Raw genomic sequence first — 23,145 nt, 5'->3', positions numbered from 1 at the left:
GCAGATGGGCTCTTCATTCTCTATCATGAGACAGGTTGAGGGGAAGCCTGAGACTAGACCTCCCAGGGGAGTGTCTGCATAGTGCCATGCTAATTTCTGATTCCTGGCCTCATGTCGGTCACCCACTTTCGCAGTATTTCCAGTGCCCGTGGATCACATTGAACAAAATATATGACAACTCAATAGCACACGTAGTTACACAGCTTAAAATTTCATTGTGCACGTCTGCAAAAGTCATTTCCATTTTGTAAATACATTTTTCCAAGCGTACATAGCAGACATTGTTCATGGAGAACTAGCTCCATATCACAGCTCATTTATTGTTTGTGTATCAGCATTTTCATGTTCAGCTTGAATGTAAGTTCAGCAGTTTGCATTCTTCATGTGTAAGAAAAGAATCTTAACGGCTCAAATCTGTAACATTGGTACATACCTCCTTCAGCTGAGGTTTAAATCCTTTTCACAGTCTAATACTGATGCATTTCATCTCATCTGTTACTGTAGCTTAATGCAATTAAAATAACTTAGCTGTACTAGCTCATGCACATTGTACAATGGAGATATGCATGGAGGCTAGCACAGCAGGGCTTTAGCAAAGTCTCAGAAGATGCTCCACAACCAACATCATTTTGCTTTCATTGACTAATGGGATTGCACAGGTGTCACCAGGGGCAGAATTTGGCCTCCCACACTTCATAGTCAAGGATCCACTTTCAGGGAAATGAGATTTTTATTTCAACAAGTGCAGACCTGGTCACCTACAGTCAAATAGTGCTGAGAAGGAACATAAGAGGCTGTATAATCAATCTCCTCAATAAGAGGAAGGATGATGGTCTTGGGGTTATAAGGCAGTAGACTGGAGTAAGGAGATCCAAACTCTGCCACCAGCTTCCTATGTGACCTTGGGCATGTCACTTTCTCTCTCTGAACCTCAGCACCCTATTTGTAAAATGGGAGTGATGATATTCCTTCCTTTCTTCCACCTTTTGTTAGTTTTGTAAGCTCTTCAGGGACTGGGCCTGTCTCTTACTATGTGTTTGCACAGTGTGTAGCACAACAGGACCCTGCTCTCCAACTGGGCCTGTATGCACTTCTGTAATATAAGTTAATCGATGTTACTACCTCACAGGAGCATTAGAGACCTAAGGGAGAATTACCATGAGTTACTGCAGGGCAAGAGACAATATTCCGCCGGAGGGCAGGGACACTCAGCTGACTGCACCTACAAACTTCTGGATTATCAGCCGTGTGACAGCCTTGCAAATCATCCTGAGAAAGTTAATTACAACATTAGACACAGGATGCTTATGCTGGGATTAAACACTTTTGACATAAAGAACAAGCACTTAAGCTTGAATAGGAAAGTCCTCTTCGAATTATACTGAGCAGCTCGAGATCACTAATTGGAGCAGATGTCTTACTTTGGTCATGGATAAAGTAACAGTGGTAACATGATATATGTTGGATTATATAACAGCCTAGGTGCTGGGACTAGAGGTGCAGGGTGGTGCAGCCGCACCCCCTGGCTTGAAGTGGTTTCCATTATATACTAGGTTTACAGTTGGGTTCAAATGGCTCTCAGCTCCCCCACTCTACAAATTGTTCCAGCACCCCTATGGAACAGTAACGGACACAAACAGGCATTAGGCAAGCTTGGAGCATTTCACACATGATCTAAAGGCTGGGGTGAGTCACAAGTTATTGCATCACTTTGGCACTTGGCAGTGATAGACTTAAGGATCCAGCATTGTTTTTGGAAAGTTCTAAATCCAAGATGCCTATGAAACTCCATGAAAAATATCATTCTGGTGGGAGCTTGGATGCTAGTTCTTTCACCCAGGATGAAACATGGGGGGAGAGGAAGGGCATCTTTGTAACTGAGGGCGTTCTGGATACAAATGAGGGAGAGTGAAAAGTAACAGTTAATTCTTTATTCTTGCTTCTAGAAGTGGGAGATAGAATCTTGAATTTTTACTATTTAGAAAGAGTGAGATTGAGAAAGTGACAATTATAAACAGTAAAAACGAGAGTCCCGTAGCATCTTAAAGACTAACACATTTCTGTGGGCATAAGCTTTCGTGGGTTGTAACCCACTACGTCAGATGCATGTCATGTCATGCATGTCATGCATCTGAGGAAATGGGTTGCAGCCCACGAAAGCTTATGCCCACAAGAAATGTGTTAGTCTTTAAGGTGCTACAGGACTCCCGTTTTTGCTGTATACAGACTAACATGGCTACCCCTTTGGAATTATAAACAGCAATTCCTTTTCCAAAGCTCTTTACAGCCTAATCTTCCCAAACACCCTCTCTGAAGTAGACAGGGATTATCTCCCCCTTCCTCTACCGTCCCTCCCGCCCCCCCCCTCCCCCCCCAAAAAAATTCTGCATTTGGCAAAGCTGCTGAGGTAGAAAGGTGAAGCAACTTTCTCAAAGCCACAGGAGGAGTCAAGTCAGACCACTAGTCTAATGGCACAGTAGCTAGGCCACAGCTCACAGGACCCAGCATAGCTTTAACCCACTTCTGGCACAGGAGAATAGAGAAAAGACAAGCTATCATCACTCCTCGGGTGAAAGAAACTCTCCGCACCCACAGTAAGACTGGATTCAACATTCCCATTGCCCTGTATTTCATTCAGTCTCCTTCAGTCTTAATCTCCATTTTTGCCAGTACAGCCAACATAACTGATGCAGTTCCACCAATGAAAGTTTTGCAGAGCTCAAGCACTATTAATACTGTGCCATCTAATCCTGATCAGAGCAAGTCCATGGGACCTGCTAATGGACACACCTGAGATCTCTCTACACTACAAGCTTCTGCCACCAGTAAATTACAAGTCCCATTTTTGCTATTGTGAACAAACATGGCCCCAACCTGTCAGCATGCACACGTCTCACCCCTCTCTCAAGTTGTTTGGACACATGGACCACACCATTACTCCACATCAGCTGCTAGGAGTTTGACTCTCTTCATCTGTAGAAGCTGGATCTTTGAATTTTTCCCTTCCGAAACTGCACTGCAATTACCTGTTAAAGTGTTACTGCAAGCAGTGGTCTATGCTGGGAAATGGGCTGTAAGGTACCAAGGCCTGAGCCTAACAGCACTCCCTGGAGTCCCCATTTAGCTCTGCTCTCCAACAGTGGAGGCAGTGTCTGAAAGAGAAAACAAACATTCTTTAATTGCTATTGTGTAAACTAGTAAATCAAAATACTCCCTGGCAATGAATATAGAATTCAAACCAACCATTTCCTGTCAAAATAGCACGTCACACAATCTTGTACTTTGGAGCCTTAGACCACCCAAGTGGTAGATGAGTGACAAGTTTGCTATGCCCTGTTATGTCAGGGCTTGACCAATAAAGCACCTAGCATAATGGGGACTCTGTCTATAATTAGGGCTCCTAGATGCAATAGTAATACAAATCATGCTCTGCAAGGCCTTCACCCCAGGATACACTAGGTTCCACAGAAAGTGATACTGGCTTTTCAGAAGGTGGTGTTGTTCTTTCTTACTGAATTCTTACTGAACCAATTGCTGAACATGGAATTAGGCAGGTGGCACTGTGCTGCTGGAGGCTAGGACTTTCTAATGAGTCATATAACCGAGATCCTGAATATTTGTGATCAATAGGCCACAGAGCAGGTTTCAGACAATTATGAGTGTTAACTCTGATGTCCTAACCCAATCCAACTCAGGACATACATAGTTCCTACCTAAATACTCCCTGTTCTTTCAATTGGATGCAGTGTTCATCACCAGCTGTTCTGCTATATAGCCTGCTGTTAAAAGAGCTATTAACTTATCTTAATCCCCACACTCATTCGGTCCCCCCATTCCATGTCAAGGCAGCTGAATTTTAAGGAAGAGTGAGGCAATTCTTATGTACATTAGGATCGTACAAAATGCACTCTGTGAAGAGGACATTAATATTTTGATTTTAAAGTATTTTTTCTGTCTCACTGTCTGCTGAATTTAATTTTATTTGGATGGATACTAGAAACTCCCTTCATAGCTCTCAGGCCATAACATTTATGAAACTTTTAACACAAGGGAGGGACACTACCCACCCATCCTTTCCTATACCAGAACATAAGAACAGCCATACTGGGTCAGACCATGGTCCATCTAGCCCAGTATCTTGTCTTCTGACAGTGGCCAATGCCAGGTGCTTGAGAGGGAATTAATAGAACAGGTAGTCATCAAACGATCCATCCCATCGCCCATTCCCAGCTTCTGGCAAACCAAGGCTGTCTGTGGATGTAGGGAAGGTGGTGGATGTGATATACCTTGACTTTAGCAAAGCTTTTGATACTGTCTCTCACAGTATTCTTATCAGAAAGTTAAAGTAGTATGGGTTGGATGAATGGACTATAAAATGGATAGAGAACTGGCTAGAGCATAGGACTCAACGAGTAGTGATCAATGGCTCCATGTCCAGCTGACAACCGGTCACAAGCAGAGTTCCCCAGGGGTTGGTCCTGGGGCCGGTTTTGTTCAACATCTTTATTAATGATCTGGAGGATGGGGTAGATTGCACCCTCAGCAAGTTTGCGGATGACACTAAGCTGGGGGGAGTGGTAGATACCCAGGAAGGTAGGAATAGGATACAGAGTGACCTAAACAAACTGGAGGATTGGGCCAAAAGAAATCTAATGAGGTTCAACAAAGAAAAGTGCAGAGTCCTCCACTTAGGAAGGAAGAATCCCATGCACAGCTATAGACTGGGGACCGACGAGCTAGGCAGCAGCTCTGCAGAAAAGGACCTGGGGGTAACAGTGGATAAAAAGCTAGATATGAGTCAGTAGTGTGCCCTGGTTGTCAAGAAGGCTAATAGCATATTGGGCTGCATTAGAAGGGGCATTGCCAGCAGGTCACGGGAAGTGATTATTCCCCTCTATTCGGCATTGGTGAGGCCGCATTTAGAATATTGTGTCCAGTTTTGGGCCCCCCACTACAAAAAGGATGTGGACAAGTTGGAGAGAATACAGCGGAGGGCAACAAAAATGATTAGGGGGCTGGAGCACAGGACTTATGAGGAGAGGCTGAGGGAACTGGGCTTGTTTAGTCTGCAAAAGAGAAGAATGAGGGGGGATTTGATAGCGGCCTTTAACTACCTGAAAGGGGGTTCTAGAGAGGATGGGGCTAGGCTGTTCTCAGTGGTGGCAGATGACAGAACAAGGAGCAATGGTCTCAAGTTGCAGGGGGAGGTCTAGGTTGGACATTAGGAAAATGTTTTTCACTAGGAGGGTGGTGAAGCACTGGAATGGGTTACCTAGGGAGGTGGTGGAATCTCCATCTTTAGAGGTTTTTAAGCTGAGGCTTGACAGAGCCCTGGCTGGGATGATATAGCTGAGGTTAGTCCTGCTTTGAGCAGGGGGTTGGACTAGATGACCTCCTGAGGTCCCTTCCAACTCTAATATTCTATGATTCTATGGCTAGGGACTCTTCAGAGCATGGTTTTGCATACCTGCCCATCCTGGCTAATAGCGATTGATGGACCTGTCCTCCATGAACTTATCTAGTTGGGATTTTTTTTTAACCCTGTTATAGTTTTGGCCTTCAAACATCCTCTGGCAAGGAGTTCAACTCTGACTGCATTTTGTGAAAAAATACTTCCTTGTTGGTTTTAAATCTGCTGCCTTTTAATTTCATTTGGTGATCTCTAGTTCATATGTTATGAGTAAATAACACTTCCTGATTCACTTTCTCCACAGCAGTCATGATCTTATAGACCTCTATCATATCCCTCCTTAGCTGTCTTTTTCCAAGATGAGAAGTCAGTCTTACTAATCTCTCCTCTTATGGAAGCTGTTCCATACCCCCTCATCATTTTTGTTGTCCTTTTCTGTACCTTTTCCAATATATCTTTTTTGAGATAAGGCAACCAATCTGCACACAAGTATTCAAGATGAGGGCATACCATCGATTCGTAAAGAGGCAATGATATCTTCTGTCTCATCTATCCCTTTCCCCATGACCCACAATGTTCTGTATGCTTTTTTTTTTTTTTTTTTTGGACTGCGGCTGCTCATTGAGGGGATGTTTTCAGAGAATTATCCACAATGACTCCAAGATCTCTTTCTTGAGTGGTAAAAGCTAAATTAGACTTCATCATTTTACATGTATAGTTGGAATTATGTTTTCCAATGTGCATTACTTTGCATTTGTCACCATTGAATTTCATCTGCATTTTGTTGCCCAGTCACCCAGTTTTGCACCAGGCATTTAACTGGTTCCAGCATGGAGTTTACAGTGCTCTGTACCATATAACTGTAACTGGCAAAAGAGTTACAGGGCTCCTTACCATATAATCCATAACGCAGGGTAGGATCTCTTCAGCCTACCTCCCAGGACTCAGCTTTCCAAGTCCTAGCACCTTTCCCGCAACAAGGGGGACAGAGGGTATAGCAGGGTAGGGACCTTGGCCTGTAAAGGCCACAATCACCCTATCACATGAGCCCAAGGCCCATCACCAAAATCCCAGATCTTTTACCTCTGGGAACCATTCATTTTATTCTTAAACACCCTGGAAAATGGCCATGAGCTGAGAAAAGTAAGCAGCACCACCCCAGTACCTTACTTACTAGTTACCATGTGCATGCCTACATAACTCACTGTTGCTTGCAGGTGCTGCAAGGAAGGCAAAACTCCCTGGTCCTCAGTCAACCGGCCCATGGGAGAAAAAAATTGCTCCTTAACCCTCTAAACAGGAGATCAGCTAGACTCCTCCATGGGAGGAGCTACCTATAGTCCCTTGGCAAGTGCCTGCCTCCCTTTCTACCAGAGCGGTCCTCTTTTCACTGCCAGCCCCATCAATTGATGTGGGTAGGAGGCTTTTTTTTTTTTTTTTTTTAAACAATTATGGAAGTTGCTTTCTTCTTGCCTGTTAAGATCCTTGGACTCAAAATCCTTGGACTCAAAAAACGTTATAAATAACGTTAAGGTCAGAATAGGTGTGAGCTCAATGATAATACTATTACAGAATCAGCCTCACTGTACATCCTGTTTTAATTTTGTTTTAAATAGTAACAGCTTCAGAAGAGAATTCCTAGAATAGTGCATGGCCCTCAAGCTCTCTTTTTCACAGGAGTTATCTGCCCTTCATTCTATTCCCAACAGAAAACTGAAGGGCCCTCAGTTTTTCAGTGTTGATTTTTCAGGTGGCACTAAAAACGTAGGTCCTTTCAGACATAAGTTGTTAAAGATCCTAATGCATTCATTTTCCAAGTGCAAGGAGTATGCTATGGCATCCTCCTCCAGAATCCTCCCCCCAATCACAGATGTGATTTGTTACATGCCAGATGGCTCCCACCCTCCATCCCAGCACTAGTTGAATGTCTGGCTAATGTGTCAGACAGGAGAGAGAGGATCTTGCCTCATTTATGTAATGTGAATTCCAGAAGAATGCCATGGTCTAGGCAAGTACTGAAGAGAACTCACAGGCAGATCAACCCTTAATATGGAAAAAGGGAACAATTACCACAGCTCATCTCAAAGCTGTATTTCTGAAGCACTGCAAGAATCCAAACTGTGGGCAACAAAAACCCCACAGGAAGCAGAGCTGATGTATATTACAAGCAGTGGAACATGTGGGTTCCCATTCCCCATAACTAACCAAGTCTATCACAAGAAGTTTCAAGACCACCCACAGAGCCAGTGAGAGGCCGAAAGGGTAGAACTGCATATTGGTGATATATCTTGTGCAAAGCAGCTAGCAAAAAAACCCAATCTTTTCAGTCCCACTCTGGACATATCTAAGATGAACATACGTGTAAGTAGCAACTATCAGAGTTTCAAAATGAATGTTTAAAACCTAACTGCTAGTTAATTTTAAACAGATATTTACCATTACACTGTAGATTAATTTAAACATGCTACCAAGTTTACCACAGGGCCACTCACTTTTTAAATCAGCAGAATAATCAAGTTAACAGACACCCTTCAATATCTTGCTATTTACAGATAAAGCCCTTGATCTCTAGCCTTATACTTCAAGGTAATTGAGATCACATGAATTGTCTTGCTGTCCAGCTTGAAATTCAGTCTGGGTCACGGCCTCACATGTAAGACACTCTAGACATGTCCATCAGAGGCCCTCTGTAGGTATTTTTTCTACTCAGCCTTCCCCTTAGGCTTAGTTCCTTCACAGTCACTTAACTCCCTTTGCCTTTGCACAGCTGGGGGTAGGTGGTGAGGGGGTCATAACCAAAAACTGGCCACTTGGCCTGGCTATCTGATACCTTGTTTTTGTACAGCAGGAAAGTAGAATCTACATTACAATACTAAAACCACTTACTAAAGCAGATCACACTACTAATTGTACATGTTCGTAAATATACAGCTTGCAATATGTATAATCATGGTCATCATGATCATTCTGCAACATTGGGGGTTTTTTTGGTTTTTTTTTTAAATAGCTGTCTAGTCAGGATTTGGAATAGTGTGCCTCAATCCTGATCCAGAGGGATGCTTGTTAGGGCCGAGAGTCTGCCCAGAGAGATACTCTTTACGGTACCTTTCTCAAGAGCTCCAAGGTGCAAAATTTGAGCTCTTAACTAGAAGTAATAAATGAGTATTTCTGAAATCCCATTTTTCCCCTGCTTAGTGTATTTCATTGTCTGTTAGTGATGATACTGCTCTTCATTTTTAACTTACCTAGGCCCAGCTGCAGTTCAAGCCTGTTGCTTTTGTTCGGTGCACAGATATTATTCATTAGGCAATTAGAACAGTCTGTCCGTTCTCTGCACAACAGCTGGGAAGTGATTCGCATTTTGGATAGACACATGCTAGATCTGCTTGAGTTAATGTCTAAATATAGTGTGGCTGCAGCAGCATGGCCACCGTTCAAGCTAGCTGCCTAAGTTTGTACCCAGGGGTGGGATTCTACTCAGGCAGCTAGCCCAACCTGCTGCCTGTGTAATCATGGCTACACACTGCTAATTTTTGGCACTCTAGCTCAAGCACAGCCTAGCTCACATACATCCACCCAAGTCAGGAATTATACCTCCCAGTTGCTGTGTAGATGTACTCCATGCGTGTCCCTCAGTCTACTCTAGAACCAAAGAGGCCAATTTTTTCCTGAGGTATATTCTGAACTTCTTGTTTCCTTTGATATCAACCCATCTGTCAAACTGATTATCTAAAAAACAGAATGTAGTACGCTGAATCCTAAAGTAAAGCTTTACATACCTTACGTTCCCTAGCTAACTCACTTGTTTTACGTAAGACACTCCCATACAGGATCTGCACTGTGCAACAGCATTGCAATGCTGATTCCATTTATCATTAATTATAAGTGTCAGAGCCTTTTCAAAATTCTCATTCTGTATTTACATACTTTATTAGTCTTTCATGAACTGCAATATTTGTCCTTATCCAACTTCATTTTATGGGAATCTGCTCATTTTTTCAATTGTGTATAGACCATTTTGATCCCATGTTCCAGAGTATTTGCCACTGCTCACAGCTTTGCTGCTTGTGTGTATTTGGGGCCCAATCCTACTAGTAACTGAGCATCCTCAACACTCCTATTGGAATCACTAAGCTCTTTTAGAGTGGCCCATTGATTAACAATCTCCATTCCATTTTTCAGATTGGTAATGAACACATTTAGATGTAGCATGGAGTGCTATACTGAATTTAATAAAACTTGGGGCTCTGTGAAAATGATATGGAGAAACACTATATGGAGTGCTATACTGTAACAAATCTGTGGCTGGTCAGGACTTCGCAGTTGTCACTGTGCTACACATCACAGCCGCTCAAAATTTAATTGTAACAGAGGGTATAAAGAGATTCTCTGCTTCAAAAGCATAACTACAATTTGAGTTATAGAAGAATTCCACTTAAATGTCAGCAACAGACAGCTAAGGACACAAAAGAGCAGCTCTGAATCCATCAAATGAAGGGCAGTCACACACCAATCAACTTGTTGCAGTTACTACAATAACTTGCGGTTAAAACACAATACTTAATCCTTACAAAGTGTCTGCTCCTTTCCACTTCAGTCTTTGTGCTAATAGAAACAAGGTCCATCTGTTTATATCAATTTAGAGATATTATAAGCAAAATTGCAATAATACAAACCATAATCTGTTTCTACGTTCTAAATATTTACCAATACTAACTGCATCTGCAGCCTCATTTGCTAGATGAAATTTAAGCTTTAAAAAACTAGTTTCTCCATATCATTTTCACACTCACTTGTCTGCCTTGACAGAGCCCCAAGTTTTATTAAACTCACTTCCATATTTTCACTATGCTTCAGTATTTTTAAAATGGAGCAATTTAAGTGACTGGTTAGATACATCTGAAATTTGCCTTAGTTAATGAGTTATTTGTAATCATTTAAAAAAAAAAAAAAAAAAGCCGTATTTGATGTTCCCCCTCAAGAGAGGGCTTTCAGCCCAGAGTTAGTGTTGTTTAAATGCAGAGGCCTGAGTTAATAGATTCAATTTAAAACCACAAAAACAGAAGACATCCCTTTTCCTTCACCTTTCCAGCAAGGGAATTATGAAATATTTTAAATCTTTTAATAAGTGTCTTTATACAGCATCACTTACAAAAGCCCTAAGGTTCAAAATCTGTGCTCTAACTAAAAGTTAAAAACATGTATTTCTTTAACATGGACTCTGAAATTTGAGAAGCTGGATTTGTTCTCCCTCTGATGAATCAAATTGATTGCAAAGCCTTGCAGGATAGTTGCTGCAGGCACTGGCTCCAGTTGTTTCAAGCTGACATTAAGGATATATCAGAGAACAATTCTAGGCCTACTACAAGCGAATAACTGGAAATATACAATCTATTGCATGTACTAACCTGCATCTATTGCATGTAATAGAGATCTATTGCATGTATTAACTGCAACAACAGCTTTTTAAATAGACAAGCTCAAAGGCACAAAATTAGTAGATATTCTCCAATTTCCTTTCACAAGAGTGCTGTTTACTGCTTTGTTTCAAACTGAACTAGCTACCACCACTTTTAGAGGTGAACAAAGTTCAGTATCAGTGGTTAGGAATACTCCTGTATGTTCTAGCAAATATGTAAGCCAACAAGTAGTATTATTTCAAAAAGCATATAGACAACTTATTCAAAGTGACCCAATTTGTGGTACTCCAGCACAGAAAAGTAACTTTTTAGTGTGCAGAATGGATAAAAATCTATGGCTTTTTAAATAAAATCTGGTATTTTTAAATTTAAACTGTTTTTTTCTTATTTAAATTAAATACAGGGTTATTTGTAAATTAAAATATTTAAAATTGACAACCTATGTTAAGGCCTAAACTTACTATTTTATGATCATTTAAGTTATATATAAAATAATATTTAGCAATTCATGTGTGCCGCCAAGTCAAACCACTAAATTCACTGGCCAAGCACCTGGAACCAGAGTTTGTTCAAGTACTAAAACAGCTTTTGACAGCAGTAGCCTCTTCTGCAGGCACAGAGAGAATATTTTCTTTATTTCTTCAGTTTATTCAAGATGCTCAGTTCAATCATTAGTTCATTCAAGTTCATACACCAATTGGGAGATGAAAAGCAGGAAAGCTTGTTTTCGTCTTCCAATCTAAACTAAAAGTAGGTGCGAGAGGATGACTAGTTCTAAAATCTCGAAGGAAGTGGTGATCAGGAACAATCAGTTCAATTCATTAACTACACATACTGTACTTCCTTTGTTTAATAAATCAGTTTTAAATATAAAATGTATTGATAAATTTTCTCTTATGTATCCAGCACTTAAGGTTTTTTAAATATTAAAATGACATTTCTGTGCATTTACTTGAATTTCCATCTACATCTTGACACAAATAAACAAAAGATTAATCTAATTCTAATCAATAAACTGCATAGGTCACCATTTTTCTAACAAAAATATAAAAATCGAGAATCTGAATAAATAGGAGTTAAACTGTATAATTCTTTAAATAAACATATATAGCTACAGTGTATCTTCCTGGTTAGCAAAAAAGCACCAAGTTTAGTGTGAAGGCTATATTTAGTTGCAAATCAACGCTTTAATGGTTACCAACAAGAATCAACCTCTTGTTAGGACAATACCTAAGTACAAATTATTTAAATCAAGGCTTCCTGCTTACTGATTTAAATTATTAAAATTGGTGATTTAAATCAATGCAACCTGCTGGTGTTCACTTCTTGCTTAGTCTTATTTTTAAATGCGACTCTAGTTAGCCATATAAATCAGTTATGAATCCACATTCTGCTTATTCTGAATTCTCTTAATTCTGATCCCTTGTATTTACTTGCTCTGCACCAATTAGACAGAGCCACTTCTGAAACTGAACTTACTTGCAGTTAAATGTATTTAAGCCAGCACAATAAAGTACGCTATTACTGTGTTATGACACACTACTCATCTTTACCATGCTACTGCTGTACCCTCTGTCACCCTTGAAGGCCCCTGTAGTTAAAGAAGAATTAACACAAAGGTTTGAAGCTACACCATATATTTGTAAGTAAAATTAGTAGATTTGACAGAAAACAAGATTACAAATCATGTATTGAGCCCTTTCAAGAATCTAAAAGTACACAAGACTATTTACTTTACACCCATTTTTAAAAATTATTTGAAACACCACAATGGAGTATGCATATTACCAAAACGTATGACTGTATACATCCGTTTCAGATGAAACAATGACTTTTTCCCATTTTAACGTCAGTTTGGTTACAGCTTCAGGAATCAGTGCAGCATAGTACAAATTTTGTTAACGGGTAATGATGAATTTGGGGTAGGTGCAAGAGCATTGTGCAGAAATAATTTAGGAATACATTTAAATGTTTCCTCCCAGAAAAAAAATAAAAGTGCTGAAGACGTATGTGCAACATACAAAAATACTGGAAAGATATACAAAAGGATGGAATTCAGAAACAAGACAAGTGAATATTAATCTTGTATCACAGCTTAAGAAAAGAAACTAAGTATATCTAAATTACATTGTTAATCATTTAGCACAGATATTTACATAGAAAGTCTTAAGTTTTTCTGCAGAAGCATAATTTAGTCTCCATTTCTGAAACAGAAATATTGTTGCATAAAAGTACAAGTAAGTTTTGTTGCCTGAAAATTTCTCAGAACAATTCATTTTTCCTTAGTTCTGCAAATCATTGTTTCCTATGTATCAAGGTATGAGCACATTAACTTATTTCAGCTATCATTTTGAGTACATTTTGTCCCATTTATTGCTTCTCTGGTAATATTAAAGAGAGCCTGTCCCCTAAATTCTAATTACAGAAAGTGTTTTCCCATTTCAATACTTATTTTAAAGCAAATCAAACTTTATTTCTGTATTTTTTAAAGAAAGTAGCATCTTTGTTCCATTAAAAATTACAGCAATTCTTATATTAATTGCACTCTTTGGCTAGTTGGACACTAAATTAAGAATTATTGCTTTAGACTGTAATTTTGCTAAAAACATGCCTCCTATACAGTTACAATGTACAAATTGGGAGACTAGTGCAATATGCAGCATTGACTGTTTATTTAATAAATACTTTTAACCCAATTATTGCCAGTCAAGGCAAACAGTGCAGAAATTGTCACTTAAGAAACAAAGATCTCTATATAAATTTAACAATTCTTCCCCCCCATAAAAATCAGTCGCTACTGCAGTCCCATACAATTATTTCAGAGGTTTTTTCACATAAAAAATTGACTACTATAAAAATATAGACATGTCAAAATGTTTAGGATTTTACAAATATTCACAAAGCTAACTTTTACATTTATATAGGAATATCAAATTTCTGTAGACAAGAACTTGTTAAAAGAAAAGTGAACACCCTGTTAGAGACATTTTCTGCACTGACCATTTTGTAACTTAGTTACAGCTTTCCTGGTCTTGGGTATATGTGTTTAAAAGGTAGTAATCTTCATTCCACTTTTAATTTGAGGTCAGCTGTGTTCACAGATTGTTGATTGGAAATTTTTCACACTGGCTTATTTAAAAATAAATTCTAATCTTTACCTAAAAATATCTCTAGCTAATGTGAAATAAACAAGTTAGTGTCATGTTGGGAAGCGATTCAGAACAACTTAATACATTTCCAAAACAAAATGTTACTTACACCATCAGTCAAAATTTAACAATGCAATTGCCAATTACTATTTTTGATGCGTATAAAATATAAGTGTAAGAAATCTTAAAACTATTTTGAAAAGAAACAAGATTTTTATAATCATGTGGAGAAGATCACACTAAATTTATCCTCCAGGGACAATGACCCTGTAATTTGATGCATGCGAGTGAGTCTCCATACTTTTGCGGAACCCCACTGAAGTCTATGGGAATTTGCATGTGTTCTGAACCTGCCCTTGAACAGCAGGTTACATGACTGGGGCCATAGTCACTCACTGCGCTGGTGTGTTTACATTAAATGCTCTTTCTTATTTTACCACAGCAATTTTTTTCAATAGCACCATCAATTTCTTCAATCTGGGTCATGCAAATCCAGACAGTATGCAACAGGTTTGTTTCTTCCTGAAACAGCACAATCATTACAAGGCACTGCTTGTCATAAATTAAAGCAAAATATTTTTCCCCAAATTAGTGAAATTTAAAGTATGCATTTATGTTACGCATGTCAATTCAATTTATCACTACATGACATTGTTAGAAAAAGCTAATAATTTGATTAAATTAACCAAAATATATTTATCATACTTTCATGCATGTTTATTATTTTCCCATATAAAAAACAGAAATGATAAAATATCACTATCAAACAATGTAGCATTATTGTTAAATAACAAAGAAAGCTATGGTGAATTTTCCAATCTTCAACAAAAAGTCTACTCTAGACATAACTCAAGTATAAGAAGTTGGAAAATGATCTGATATATTTGCAACAGTCTATCCCTGCAGAAGAGTGAAAAAATCTATTGTCTAGAGCATTCATAATGAGGCACATTGTAGTAGAAGATACTCAGGCAAATTTTATGGCTAGAATAGAATTTCAGAGGAGTCTGGCTATAGGTTCCCCCAAAGCAGCTCTTTATGGTTCAAAACACCAATTGCAACACCTGAAAACAATATTTGGTCCTTAATCACTGCTATCATCATCATCGTCATCATCAGATACATCATTTAAAGGGGATTTAGGTGACTGGCTGTAAGAGTCTGATCTAGTAGGCTGACAAGTAGTCATCTCCCCAGTAGAAAGAAGATCATGGCAGAAGTCACAAATCCGCACAGGCTTGGAGGACTGGCTGGGAAGAAGAAACCTCTTTTCAGAACAGGGTCCGCATACAACAAAACCACATTTGCGACAGTGGTGACGACGGTTGACAGGTGTAAATTTTGCTTTCTGGCAACGCATACAAATAGTGGCCTCTGAGTCAGGTACCCAGACAGCGGCATGTTCATTACTGGGAGTCTTCCCACTTTTGGAAAGCAAATCAGAAACACATTTGTTTATGTGGCTCATCCATTCAGACTTCTCTGTGGCAGTGGCAGCATAAACTGCAAAAGATTTTGTTGGTGTCTTTATAAGCCACCCATTCCGTAAGTCTCCCTCATCTTGGATGGAATCAATAGTGACATTTTCCAGGGGAATTATGTGCTGTTTGTTGTATTTTTTCTTCTGGATAACAATGTTACCATAGACAAGAATATCATTGAATAAGAAAAACTGTCTTGCTTTGGGTTTCTTCCTACACAGCTTTGTTAGCACTCCTTCTCCAATCAGAACACGACCAGGAATAGTTAAAGGTTGACCAGCTGCTCCAAAACAGTTTTCCACTATACTTATTCGTCTAGTATTTGCTTCACTGTTTGCCAAGCGATCCACCATCTTTTACAAGTATTCTAAAACAAAAATTAACATTGTTAGAATAAGACTGATTCACAAAAGCATTCTATAGTCAAATAATTTAGTAAAACAAATTACTTGAAACAGCTGAAGATTAGATGGCTCCAGGCACTGCTAACTGATAGCACTTTTTGGTTCAAATCTTGCCCAGCTCAGTAACAATTAAAAGTTTCTATCAACTGATGACTTTTTAGTAGCCTCGTTGAAAGTTGATTTATCTAGTTCCCAGTGGACAGGTGGCCACATCACAGGAACTACCACTATAAACCATAGTGATAGAAACCTTGTTGATCATATTAGGAGACAGGGTATGAGACTGAATTACCCTCCTTATCCCTAGAGGTGGTGCTTCTCCAGGTGAGGATTAGTGCACATTGGTAGACCAGCATAGAAAGACTTACACAGTCACTCCTCAGCTGTACATGTTCTCTGGACAATGTCTGACACTATTCACAAGTTCTAATGTTCACAAGTTTGATATAACTGATTGGTTTGTTTAGAAATTGAGTTAACACCAATAGGAACTGCATAGAACATACTAGCATAAATATTGTTAATACAGCTAGCTCTTATCTTAATTCTTAACTGTATGTAGTATTGTTATATGTATAGCATATAAATGTGTATAGTTTCTTACATGTATATATAGTATTGCTAAGTTGTGTTATATACACATTTCAGTCATAGGCTAAAAATTTTACACCTGCCTCCTCCCCATGTTGAGTATTTTCTTGGTGAGGATAGGGTTCTAAACCATCAATTTTCACAGAATTGAAGCTTTAATTAAAGAAACTTTCTAGCCTTTATGGTTGCACTGATAATAGTAGTCTTTCAAACATGAACTAAAAGTAAATTGTTGCAATGGTGTTTTCATGCATCTGCAGACAGTTTTTCAATGCAGCTTTTGTTCAGAGTTTTGCCAGCACACAGAAAAAGGAAATGAAGACTGATTACTTTCACAATTGCTATTCAGAACCTTATGGTAAGCAGTAAACTTTCAAGAATTATGTCTTTTTGTTGATGCTTGGGAAAGGTCTGAGCAGAAGCAGATATAAGAGTCCTACACAGAGAAGACTGACCTACTCAAAATGGGTTGAGAGTGGAGACCTGTTCTCCTCCCACCTCCCATAGAAAGGCACCAAAGGGAGAGAATAGAAAGCCCCTCCTCTTCTTTCAGCTGTTAAAGGGTGTTTGGGTAAAAGGTTTATGGACCTCTACAGTCAAAGATAAATACAAAAAGCAGAGCCCCACTTCCCTAAGTAGGATTAAAAGACAGCATACTGGCAGAAATCTTCGCATCTGTGGATTGGGCTTTTCACCAGGGTACCATCCCTGGTTCTCACTGGTGGAGGGCCTCATGCTACAATGACAAGCTTCAGAGGACACAAATAAATAAAGACGCATCATAAGAGAGGTTTCTTGGGTTTTGTTTAGATTTATCACAGGCTTTTATAATCAGTGAGCCATTTATAAGGTTTAAATACTGCAATAATTGCTCTTATGGCATCTCCTAGTCTACACTAGAAGCGCAACAGCAGCGTAGCTGCACTGATGCAGCTGTGCTGCTATAGCATGTCTGGTGAAATGCTCGCTACAGAGAACTCTCCAGTTGGCATAATAAAGCCACCTGCCCGAGAGGCAGTAGCTATGTTGGTGGGAGAAGCTCTCCCGCCAAAATAGCACTGTCCACACCGGTGCTTAGGTTAGTGTAACTTGTGTTGCTCAGTGGGTGGCTTATTCACACCTGAGCAACATACGTCATACTGACAATCTGTATTGTACACAAGTCCTTAGTTCCTGGATAGTGGAACAACTACAATTCCACCATATCTCACATTATTTTGAACCCATAAATGCCTGAGACAATAAAGTGAAATATTTCAGTACTTGTTTACATTCTTCACTTTCTTTCGTTTATTCAAGTTTATCCAAATAGCACAATTTTGGGGTTTTTTTTCCTATTCAAGGAATCCAAATATACTGCTTGAATTACTACTGTGTAGCATGCACCTATATTCCACAAAGACAATTCTTGTTCAGCATTAAGTTCCACCTACAGTTATTTATTTTAGCCAGACACGTGCGCCACGGAGGTGTCCTAAATCCAAGGGGTAAGTACACCAACTCATAAAAGAATTCTAAATGTAAGTAGGGTTTCAAACTTTGTGATCAGCTTCACAGCTGCTCAGCATGAAGATCATTTATATCTTCTGAAGAAGTACTAGCAACAAGTAGTAATAAGATTGAATGCTGCCTTGACTATACCATTCTGAGGACAGCTAGTATTGGGGAGGTAATGCAAATGAGGTTTGACACCAATAAGTGTGTTATGATTGTTTGTTCTCTTTAAGGATCAAATCACCAGTCCAGATTGTTGACTGCTGAAGAACATGATAAATTTCTTGTTTGTGTAAAGGTTAGGTGTGTAGCCACTCTTGCTTAATGGTATACTTGTAATAAGCAGCCTTTTGTGAATGATTAGATGCCAAAAGCTGAGGCATGTTCATTCCAGCAGCCATTTATTATTAAATTTACAAGGCAACAGAAGTTAGTCACAGATTTGGTCAAAAAGGAATCTATAGAGTTCACAGAAGAACATTAAAGCATACAGCCAATTGGACACAAAATAAGCGATGAGAACGTATGGAATAAAAATTGATACTTCTATATATTTCATCGTTTTTGTGCCCAATTGGCTGCATGCTTTAACTAGCCCACAGAAGAATACAGCATAGCTTCACTGATCCAGTTCACAAAAGTTAAACAGGCCTGTAAAAAGTACTTTATTCAGCAAATTTTTTTGGTAAAAGTTTAATAGGATAGTTTCTCTGTGTGAGTCAAAGAGAAAATTCTAACCAGGGTCATAAAAGATAAGAATTTAAGATGTATGGGTTGCAGAACATGAGCCCTAGAGACTCCACCTAATAAGTTATTAGGCTCAGTTCAGCAAGTTTTGTGGCCTGTGTTATGCAGGGCAGCAGACTAGATCTGGTGCCGCTTTGAGTTGGTGTGTTCTGGTTTGTGGGGAGATTGCTTCTGATGATGAACTTGGAGAGGTTGGGGAGTTGTTTGGGCCGGAAATGGGGGGTTCAAAAAAAGATTTATTTCAGAACAGGGGTAACCTCTCCAAGCTCATTCCATCTCAAAGCAGCACCAGACCCTGCGAGAACAGATGCAAAACCTGCAGACATATCTCCACTGCTACAATGATCAACATCCCTCCACAACAGACCTTTAAAGATCCATGGGTCCTATATATGTCTATCACAACATGTAGTGTATTCAGGCAGTGCACTAACGGCCCCAACAACAACTACGTGGGTGAAACCAAGCAAACACTACACTCTCAATTGACCTTACACAGAAAATTGACAAAGAAAACACCACATCACCTGTGGGAGAACACTTCACAAAGCCATCACTCTATATCTGGCCTATTAGGCCTCATCCTCAAAGGAAATCTGTGCAACACTTTCAAAAGACAATCCTGAAATTCATACTTTGCTAAACTCAAAATCATTGATTGAACACACACACTGGATTTACGGTTTTACACAATAATCTGTAGCCCACTAACTCCCTCTTTTTGTCCTATGACTGCAGAGGTGTTAACGGGCCACTCTATCTTGAATGGTACGATGTGTGCTAACTACTTCTGCTAAACAATCTAATCTGTTCCACCTTGCATTTTGTTTCTTGACAAATAGCCAATTTCTGGAGGTTTTAAGTAATTCAAAATATTTTTCTAATCTTTTATGGTCAAGAATTTTCCAAACATGAAGCAATGTAGGAGTTTGTTCCTGAATCTACAGACAGACATCTTCAGTGCCTCTGATGCTGCTCAGAGCTTTCACAGGCAGAAGCAGACTGAAAACAACAAGACACTGGTTTGTTAAAGTGCCAGATACAGTCTTTGGGGCAGGGGCGTAGCCAGAAGTGATTTTTTTGGTAGGGCCTGTGGCTGATACAGGTGGGCTGGCCGAAAAAAAGTGCTTCCCAAACTTTTAGCTTCTAGTCACGTGACGGGAAACAGGACGTTCGGGAAGTAACTGGCTGACACACTAAGCTGCTGCCAATGCTCCACTTAAGCTACCTCGGCAACTGGAGCATCAGGCAGCTTAGTGGTTCTTGGCTGGGCGCTTCCCAAACTTCCTGCTTCCGGTCAAATGAAGCATTGGCAATGCCTGGCAGCAGAACTTCAGTAACCGATTAGGTGGGCCTGCTTTCAAAATGGGTGGACCATGGCCAAAGCCTAGCTACGCCACTGCTTTGGGGCTTGTCTACAGTTAAGAATTATGTCATATTAAGCCATGACTGTGAGCAGTCTTGAGAATTAAAAACATTAAACACAATAATGTTAAACATAACCCCCATCTACACCAAACGCTATGCTGTGTTTAAATATTGTGCCAGTTTCTAAATGCCATCAAGGTCATGCTCTAACCTGGTGCAATTTCTCTGTAAATTTACAGGTTCAAGCCAACCTAAGTAACCTGTTTATAAACAGATATAAAAAAGTGTTCACAAACAAAAGTCACACTGGTTTAATTAAGCTGACTTAAGTTAAACCAGCGCAACTTCCAGGTTTAGACAATACTAAAGATAGATGCAGGGAAGCAAAACCGAAAAAACATATGCAAGCCTCCTGCAAGGAGATGGAATCCCCAGTGGGTGCAGAGCCTGCGTAGCTGCATATTCAGTTGCTGTGTCTCCCTCCATGTACTCCTGGTGCAGAGCAAGGGGGGGGGGGGGAGAGGAGATTGGGGGGGGGGTGCTAAAAGGGGGCGCCATGTTGGGGATTGAAAGGAACAGCTAACTCATGCTGAATTCCAGCTATTCTCAGCACTATAGGTGGTTGCTAATTCTCAACTTCTCTTTAGCTCCCTCTTCCAGATTGTCCCAAATGGCTCTGTGGGGGGAGAGAACCCATCCTTCCCTATGTATTCCCTCAGGACTCCTATCCTACCTTCCCCTGAGCCTCCCACAACCCAGCAGGGAAGCAGGTATTCAACAACCAGAATTGTTCTCTCCTCTACAATTGCACAGAGGGCCCGCAGAGAGCTCCTCAAAACACTCCCAGCTCACTCCAGGCAACATACATTAAATTCAATGTAAATAAATGCAAAGTAATTAACTATGAACTCAGAAAAGGGACACAGTCATTATAGTACAAAGCTCAATGAAGGCCTCTCTCTACCCAGTGTGCAGCTGTGGTTAAAAAAAATTAAAAAAAACAAGTTACAAAAAGAAAGGGATGGTGAATAATATGGGGAAGGCTTTTATATATGTCAATGGTGTGACCTCATCTGGAATTGTATGTGCAATACTGGTCACTTTATCGCAACAAACGGATATTGCAGAACTGCAAGGGGTTCAAATAAAGATGACAAAAATGATCAAGGGCATGGGAAAAAAGCAAGACCAAAAAGATCGGAATGTTACTTTGGAAGGGAGATGAATAAGAGACAGGATAGAAGTATATAAAATAATGAATGGTATATAGATAAAGATTCTCCTCATCTCAACACTACGACGAGACATTCAATTAAATTAAATGGCAGGAAATTAACCAATAGAAGGAAATACTTTCTCATACAATGTGTAATAAAACTGTGGCACTCACTGCCACAAGAAGTTGTTCAGGCCAAAACCTTTGCGAGATTAAAAGGGGATTGGATAATTATATGGACACCAAGAATATCTATAGATGTCATAATAAAAGCATTGCATAGGAGATATTCAACCTTATGCTTTAGGGTTTAATCCAATCTCCAATTGTAAAAGAACAGGATAAGACCTGATCTGGGAAATAGATTATCCCATATCCACCTACTCTGGGTTCTTGCACCTTCCTCGTAAGCATTTGATGTTGGCCTGTAGGAGACAGGAGTAGGTGGACCTTTGCTCCAACTGAGGATGGAAATTGAGGATGTTCTTGGAGATTCAGAGGAAGTAGTGGGAGCCGTTTGGACATGGTACCACCAACTTCTCACCATAGCAACAGGGTTGATTAAAACACTTCAATTTAACATTTGCAAGGTGTATCTTTTCATAATCAAATACAATTTTATCAGAGTCCCTGTGAAGGGCCAAAATGTTAATTCTCCAGGGCCACAGGCTAGTCAGCTCTTTAAATACCTCTTTTTGTGTATAACCTTAGGTTTGAAATTCTTTACTTCATGCTGCAATGCTTGTGATTCTTTGCCTTTAATTCAACTGATCCATATTTGCATCTTTAATTAAAGCTTTCTATGGGAATTCAAACAAAAAGCTAGGTATACCAAATCAAGAAGTACAACTCAATTTGTCTGGAGGATTGGTCAACAAGTGACATTAAATGCACCATAATACATAATCAAGTTAAACAGGACTACTAGTTGTGTTAGCCATCACATTATATGAAAAATGGTTTGATCTCCTTCTGAATGTAACAGATTAAAAGGCAGAAGTTCTGTAGCTGTGAAAGTCAGGGAACAATTTGAATCTTGACCTACCAAATCAATTCTGATCTTACACGTAGCCTGAGCCATTGTAGCATTTCACTATATTCTTACGTTGGTGCAATAATGTTGCTCTTGAACAACATACTGTAAATAATCCTTTCAACGGAAAAACACACTGGGCAATGTATTTTAAATATCTTTAGAAAATACTCGAAGTCACTCGAGCTTATGGATCTATTTTTATTTCACAAAATGACTGGCCACAAATTCCACATAATTAAACCTCCTCTCTTGCTCCTAACGCACATGGTAACAATTACTGAACACAAATGCAATCAACCTACATTTTGCTAAGCATCCATTCCTGAACACTCCTGTGAAACAAGTACTACATACAAACACTAGCTGAATTCACTGTACACAATGAGACAATAACACTGATTTCACTTGATGCTCCTTGAGGGCATTAAGTTAATTGCCTCCTTCCTATAGGCCTTTTGGTATTTCAGCCTTATTGAAGAATTTAAGATAAATTATTAATGTAGAGTGCAAAAATACTTTATCAGATCTTCACACTCTGACACACATGCCCTTTGTAAGACCATATCTAATTGAAGATTCTGAGCAAAGACTTCATATGACTGAGGTTACTTGTATTAATTCTCATGACTTCTTTAAGTTAGTTATCTTGCTGTAATATGTACATTTTTTCATTACATTAAACACTACACAAAAGCTGCACTTATGATTAAGCAGCTTTTTCTCCCCCTTTGCACACATTAGCATTACATACAGAAATTTAAGTTCAGTAATAACTGGACTCCAAACCATTGCTGCTTTTGTGTCACAAAATAGCTTCGATAGCTACTAT

The 23,145-nt window shown here is 39.4% G+C and overlaps 1 protein-coding gene across 2 annotated transcripts in view; it reads right to left on the bottom strand.

The window, feature by feature from the left end:
- Positions 1-12,450: 12,450 nt before the first annotated feature.
- PLEKHF2 (pleckstrin homology and FYVE domain containing 2) overlaps positions 12,451-23,145 on the bottom strand; it is a 28,168-nt gene continuing 17,473 nt past the window's right edge. For both annotated transcript variants that reach the window (XM_067536824.1, XM_067536833.1), the window contains exon 2: positions 12,451-15,827. In XM_067536824.1, coding sequence (XP_067392925.1) covers positions 15,064-15,813 — 750 coding nt within the window. In that variant the 5' untranslated portion in view covers positions 15,814-15,827 and the 3' untranslated portion in view covers positions 12,451-15,063. The remainder of the gene's footprint in view (positions 15,828-23,145) is intronic.

Source organism: Emydura macquarii, unplaced genomic scaffold (genome assembly GCF_026122565.2).
Source record: "Emydura macquarii macquarii isolate MOO-44397 ecotype Brisbane River unplaced genomic scaffold, CSIRO-AGI_Emac_v2 contig_383, whole genome shotgun sequence".
In the NCBI taxonomy this organism is placed as follows: domain Eukaryota; kingdom Metazoa; phylum Chordata; order Testudines; family Chelidae; genus Emydura; species Emydura macquarii.
This window is presented reverse-complemented; position numbering and strand designations above follow the sequence as displayed.